Source organism: Solanum pennellii, chromosome 7, assembly GCF_001406875.1.
Source record: "Solanum pennellii chromosome 7, SPENNV200".
Lineage (NCBI taxonomy): Eukaryota > Viridiplantae > Streptophyta > Magnoliopsida > Solanales > Solanaceae > Solanum > Solanum pennellii.
Genome location: NC_028643.1, coordinates 59,418,557 through 59,426,013, shown reverse-complemented (window position 1 = coordinate 59,426,013; position 7,457 = coordinate 59,418,557). Strand labels below are relative to the sequence as shown.

At 33.8% G+C, this 7,457-nt stretch overlaps 1 protein-coding gene across 1 annotated transcript; it reads right to left on the bottom strand.

Annotated features, from left to right (window-relative positions):
• Window positions 1–1,604: 1,604 nt before the first annotated feature.
• On the bottom strand, window positions 1,605–3,977 carry LOC107025418 (IQ domain-containing protein IQM1-like). Its single transcript, XM_015226203.1, has 7 exons — window positions 3,581–3,977; window positions 3,294–3,474; window positions 3,116–3,204; window positions 2,911–2,998; window positions 2,570–2,800; window positions 2,375–2,476; window positions 1,605–2,278 (listed from the first exon to the last, which is right to left on the bottom strand). The coding sequence occupies exons 1-7, from the start codon at window positions 3,883–3,885 to the stop codon at window positions 1,748–1,750; spliced, it is 1,527 nt and encodes a 508-aa protein (XP_015081689.1). The 5' UTR covers window positions 3,886–3,977; the 3' UTR covers window positions 1,605–1,747.
• Window positions 3,978–7,457: the final 3,480 nt, after the last annotated feature.

The window sequence follows — 7,457 nt, the reverse complement described above, 5'->3', positions numbered from 1 at the left end:
ACCCATAATTTCAATTTCTTAATTATAATCCACATATGTTTTCTTTCTTTTAATTCCCTTTGATTATAACAACTCGCTAGTGATGTTATTTGCTTTGGGCCTAGACATGCACAAATTTAAAATTTATCTGTGGGATTTGTATCTTAAGATGGGGTGTCACACACACACCCTCTATGGACTCAGCGTCCTCGCTGAGGTTTGCCCATCGAATGGGATTTGCCTAGACTCAGCACGGAGGTTCGCAACTTACTGAATTTTCCAAAACTCAATTGAACTTTGGCCCACATCAGCAAGGTTGTCATATGAGTGACTCTGATACCATTTGTAAAGGCCCAACACACTAGTGATATTGTCTGCTTTGGGCCTATGCCTGCACAAATTTAAAAGATGTCACTAGTTGGTAAGACTTGCTTACTTATATATCCAACATCTCTCCTGTGTTTTGTCGATGTGGGATTTCTTTTCCTAAGTTGGGGTGTCATGATAAATGACAATATCGTCTAAGACTACCACCATAAATTCATCAAGATACTCAAACAATGTCATTCATTAAGTTATAAAAGGTAGTCGGGGCATTGGTAAGCCCAAACGGTATCACAAGGAACTCATACAATCTATATCTAGTTACAGATGTTGTCTTAGGCTCATCGCCATCTACTATCCTAACCTATAGCATGCCCTAAGATCTAACTTAGTAAACCAACATGCCGTCCTCAACCTATCCATCCTATCCAACACCAAGGGAATCAAATATTTGTTCTTCATTATTGTCTTGTTCAAAGCCCTGTAGTCCACACACATCCTCAGTGTCCCATCCTGCTTCTTTTGGAACAAAACAAGTGCACCATAGGGAGCCTTAGAAGGATGAATCAGACCATCATCTAACAACTTGTTCAACTATTTACGCAACTCATACAACTCCTTTGGAGCCTACGCAACAGAAATTGAACCTAAAAGCAACTCAATCTTATGATCAATGTCCCTCCTCGGTGGCAGTTTCTTAGGCAACTCCGGTGACATCAGATCAACAAACTGTTTCAGCACTTTTGCCACACAATCAGGCACTTCACCTTTGACATCAGGTCTTATCGTAACCAAGGCAGCAAGAAAGGTTGTTTCTCCCTTCCTCAAGCCTTTGTCAATAACAATAACACCCCTACACTTTGCAACTTTCCCCCCTCTCTTTATGGATGAACAACTTTTATGAAACTTGGATTGCCTTCATTCATGATCATCATTCATCAAGATGAGGCAAAGGAATAAATATAACCTTCCTTCAGAAGTCAATCCCAAGTATGATCTCAAATCTCCAAGTGGAATCACCATTAAGTTGTGTTTTCCCATCCAATAACATCACCATTACTTCATTATATATCAATTTCTCTCTTTTCCCCCCTCCTCACTGAGTTTTATGTCTGTGATAGCAATTTGACATTTCACTATCGATCTGTAATGTGCTTTGTCCTATGATCTATCATCAAAACAACATTGTATTTCTTTTATGAAAAATCTCAAGTAGGTTGTTCCCTATCGATTGCAAAATGGATACACAATGAGTGTCCAAGAAACAAGCATGAGATGAAATACCACAAAGAGAGAGTGTATCCAATAAAATGTTATTTGGTAACTTTCTTATATAAAAAAATTTGTATTTTCAGATAATTTTAACAAAAAAAAAAAATCTATACAAAGGAACAAGAATCATGTCTTATCTTATTTGAAAATCCAAATGCAATTGGATGGAACACTATCTATAGAATACAAATATGAATGAACAAATAAGTTGAAGATTTGAGTTAGTATGTTCCTCCCGCGGGATAATTTGTCGTGTGGAGTCGAGGAGGTCTGTCACTTCATTTGTTTGGAATGTTTCTAAGTTAGGCACAGAAATTGGTGTCCGGGGACTCGGTAGTCCCATATGTGCAATCCTAGGTGATAGCCTAATGTTTGGGCTTGGCCTTGGTGAGGGGATTGGACCAGAGAAGTTGAAATCTCCATTGACCACCCGAGGCGACAAATTAACTTGTTCAAGTGCTCGGAATTGTAGTTCTGTAGGGTAATCCCTAACACAGCCAATACGAGGTCCAGTTCCACTTGTCCATTTGCTTGACAAATGTTTGGAGAAGCTAAATGTTTGTGCTTTCTTATTGATGATGATATCCTCTGGTTTCTTGGATTCTGATGTGTTTCTTTCTTCAGATTCTTTAGCAATTGAAAGATCAACAGATGGTTGGCTGTTTGATGCCCCTGAGAGATTGTCGTCATCAACTGCACATCTCTGTATAAGAAAATAAAACATGTATATGACTGTTAGCAATGTTGTTGAACATAACACCATATATATAGTACGTCAATGATTTCAACATTTACGTACCTTAACATTTGTAAGATCAACTTTGTGTTCTTCAAGAAAGCTTATGAACTCCTTGAAGTTCTCTTCAGTTGGGTGATAGTGACCACTGTATGGCCAAATAGCCTGCAGAAGACAACATATACATAGACAATATAAGTATATTTGTTCTTGTTACGGATCTGTTTGTTGTATCTATGGATATTGTTGGATAGTTACCTCCAGAATTCCAGAATGAGCAACTAGTCTTCCAGCTGCTGTGATAGCACCACCTGATAGAAAACTCGAATGTTGAAATGTGCCCTTCTGCTTCTGTCCTACATACAATGTCCTTGTTGTGCTAAGAACAAATATCGACTTGGAACCCTCTACTGACTTAACTAATACACCACTTTGTTTATATATAAGCCTCCCATTCTCAATGACTACTTCATATGATTCGCGCTCCTTCTGAAATTGTAAAGCATAAGCAATTAAGTAAAAAAGAAGTTTAAACACATGTAATGAATGATCCAAAGACAAAGTATACATCTGGTAAATTAAGTTTCATAAGAACTTACTGGTCCGAGATACTTGATGCATTGATGGTGCAATTTTGTCCTTGGACATTTCTCGAGGTTTATTTCTTTCCCATCTCCAACGTCCAACCTTAATAGCGAAAAAAAGGGAAACTGATCAGATCAAGAAAAGATTTCTCATTGGAACACTACAAGATTCAACATTCTCAAAACATTTAGTATGTAATATTCGCGATGAAGTACTCACCAGTAGAAGAAAGGCTGAGAGCTTTCGCTCAAAAACCACAAATCATAATAGAAGTGCAAGTTGTGGCCATAACGATGTCGTGGATCAATCTACAGAGAAAGAAAACGAAGAGTCAATTGCTAGATCATACGAAAACTTAGCTTACATGAAAGAAAAATCACTTATTTGCCCAACTTACAGCTTCTAGCCAATGCTGCAGAGCCAATTTTTGAGCTTTTTCATCTTTGGACAATCCTTTTCCAACCTTAGCAGCTCTTGTACGTGCTCTAGCCCATCGAGAAACAGCAGTTTCGGGCTTTTCAACGTTGAAAAATGAAACAGAACTTCTCTTCAAAGCTGCAAAATCTAATGCCTTCCACCTACATACATGTACGATATTTGTTCAATAAACATAAAATTGAATAGAAAACATGTACACAAACACAGATATTGAAATGGAACAAGATTAATTATTATAACACCAACCATAATTCTTCTACAACAACAGCACAATCAGCTAGATTTCTTCTAGTCCTGTAACTCTTGTATACTTTTTGAAGCTTAACAGCTGCAGCATCGAGTTCACAAACAGGTCGTGGTGAAAACATGATAGCAGGTTCAGGAAGGGCCACAACAGAATCTTGAACTTGAACCAGATTTTTGAATGACAATGTTGTGTGTAGCATAAGTTTTAAAGGCTCACAATTTGTTACATTTATCGAATTCTTCTTCGTCTTGGTGATAGTTTCTGACTCTGTTCCTTTAAAACTGTTTGTTCTTATCACTGTCATCTTTCAGTTAATCTTCTTTACAAATATAAGATACAACACAAGAACAAAGGAAAACTTTGAAACTTTTTTTCTATGCTCTTTAAAGATCTTCACGAAGATATACAATCACGGTGGTTATATATATATATATTATATAAGAAGATTCAAGCGTGGAAATGTGGAAAAAATAATTAAAATTAGCAAGTGGACCAGGGAACTATACTGTAACTGCTCTTTTTTTTGGTTTTATTTTTGGGTTCCCAACACTGTTTGAATAGACTTATTTTTATTACTTTAGCTTTGACTAAGTATTTATAAATACTTTTAAATTTGGTATAAGCATTTCAAAAGTATTTAATATAATTATTTTGATTTAAAAATATTTAAAATAAATCGATTCAAACAAGTATTTTTAATCTACCGTACAACGTACTGTGAACAGCAAATTGAAATTTGGAAAAAGATATTAACAAACAAATTTTTAAACTTTGTAAACCACGAGTTTTTTGATCGATTCAATGTTATGAAATTTCACTTTTTCTAACCCAACAAAAGAGACAATTTTAAGACTTTCTTGGAAAAATTAGGTGGTCAAAGAAAGTAAGCTCTAGGAGGTTTCTTCCATGTAACCCAGCCACAAAGACTCTTGTTTTCCCCTAGAAAGAAAGAACAGAATTTTTTTTAATTTTGTAGCAAAAATTTTCTGTTCAAATTCTGAATTTCACATTGAAGTTAAAATTTCAATCGTGAGGCGTGATAGAGTGACAAGTATTTTTCATTTTCATTCAAAAATCTCAAATTTAAATGTCCTTAATATGTAATTATATTTATCAAAAAATATTTTACCCTCCAATATAAAACTAATCAATATATAAAATATTTTACCCTCCAATAAAGAACTAATTAATATATATTTGAATCTAATCAACGTCAAACGAATAAAAAAAAAGAAGGTTGGCTTTTCGCCGTGCTCCTTTTTTTCAGTTATAGGGCGGAGAGAGATCCGATATAAAAAAATCCTAACCGTTAAGTACTTGTCGAGAAGGGTCATGTTAACGCGCCATAAATAACTAAACTATGACGTGTCGACGTGTTGTTTTGGTTTATCTCCATCTGTTTTTCCTCATCTTCTAATGTGATGTGAAAACAACCCTGGCCCTAACTATGTTTTTATTTATAGATTAGGTATATCATATTTTTAATCAATTTATTTTTCTAATAATAGTTGATTGAATCTACTAATTTAAAATGTGCAATTTGGTTTGAGTAAAAAATCTAAAAATGAATTAGGATATTATTAGTAGGGCATGAAACAATTCCAAAAAAAAGATTTGTTCTAAACTGGAAAATGTGAACATGATTATTCAGATTCATATTTGGTAAACCTTTTTCAGTCTTTCTATTTTTACATGTGTTCTCACTAGCTCAAGTACTATCATATTGTATTTTAATGCATGAAAGTTCTTTTAGCACGTGAAACAACATTTTTCAAACTCCTTTGAATTCTGTAATTATATCGTACATGCAATATACAATATCTTTTTATTTGTTTGAGGGCCTGTTTAGCTATGTAAGAAAAAAAAATTGTAATTGTGATATACAATTATATAAAAAGTTTTATTTGAACATTTAATTTTAAGTTTTAAGTTATTTTATTTGCTCGTAAACATATAAATTTTACAAGTTGTGAAAATCATTGAAATTGTCCCCATTATTTTAACACAATTTTACTAATAAACAATATTACATAACAAAAGTACAATACACTATTATAAAATTATTCTAACAAAGATACAACATTAATTAAAAATTATTCTAAAAAAGATACAACATTAATTAATCAAACTTTAATTTAATAAAAATTTAAAATTAAATATGAGTTGTAGAAAACTATTCTCTAATAAAATTGAACATGGTTAATATCATTAATAAATAATAATTATATATTATCATGTTCATATTTCATAAATATTTTATCACTCCTTTGATATTCTTGTAAAATAACATTAATTTATTTTTACAAAACATAAACTTCTAGATCAAGTTTTATAGGTCAACTATTGCGCTTATTGCTGGAGTTCTATGTCCTTGGGATAAGGGCTATTATATTTAATCTCCTTGTATGATTTTGTATAACTTTTTTGTCACGATCCAAAAATAGGTGTGATGGCACTTGTCTTATCTCATCAAGATAAGTTAGCCTAAAATCCAATATTTAACAAAGTGCGAAAGTAATGACAATCCAACAACAATTTCTATTATGAAACCAAGTCATATTAATTCAATTCCCAAACCAGGTTGTCACATGCACAAGCCTCTAATATAAATATTAGAATTGAAATAAAATAGAAGTCTAAAATGAAGTTGTCTTTCAAGTAAAAACAAAGTCATAAACTGGAGTAGGAAAGTTCGCTGAGATGACAAGCAGCTACCTCACAACCCTCTACAAGATGCCTCGGAAACGAAAAGAATGACATGTATCACGAAGATCCGGGCTCGTAACCTACAAAAAATTGTAGAAGCAAGGGGTGAGTACCAAACCACGCGGTACCCAACAAGCAAACCTCTAAACACAAGCTAAGGGGATGAAATACGGGTACTCCTTACACCCTATCTAAACCTCCACGCTACAGCCTAACAGTTTACAGTTTACCAAACACACAACTCAATAACCACACTCTATCAGTTTACACATTCTCAATAACAATTCAATATTCAACAGTCACAAGCTTCACAGAGAAACAATCACAAAATCAACAAAACACGTGTTCAAGTTCATCAATAATAAAATGTGTAATTCCATGAGATGCAATGTCAAATATAGTGATGCATGTCTTTCTTAACGATACACACCCGCTGTCTCTCAGTCCGGGACCCATGGGGGACATATCTGTCCATGCATCTGTCGCGGCGCACGACACGACCCTCGATAATAGTAAACGTCGCGGCGCGCGATACGTCCCTCGAAATATAATATCCATCGCGGCGCGCGATACGACCCTCGAAATGGTACATCATCTTATCACATAACTCTTATCACAACCATGTTTCAAATGCAGTTTGAATTACATACTAAAATAAAAATGAGGAGATAGCCATTTTGATAACAAAGCACAATTTGCAACAAGGAATACAACACCAACAAATAAGCAACAAGTCTCCAAATCATCCTCAACATCACACAAGGAAATACACGAATTTCGTACGCTTAACAAGAGTTTAGAAATCCAATTGCCTTAGTCAATCGAATAATTACTCTTGGACTTGAGCTTCCCTTTCCGTTGAGCTTCCGAACCGATGGAATCTATTCAAGTATATATTTATAGTAAGGTTTCAGAATTAACAACACTCACACTTTTATGTGTTTAATCTTGACCTAGAAATTCACCCAAAATTTATAATCAAGTTTGTAATTCTTGATGTCAATTAATATTTCAACTATCATATTTTTCATCAAATTTCAAGTCTAGAATTTAATTCTAATTCCCCCAATATTATAAATCTAATAATATTCACATAATATCATCTACCTAATATTTAATTACTTGATTTAATATGCCAACATATAAAAACTATCTCAAAAATCAAAGTAA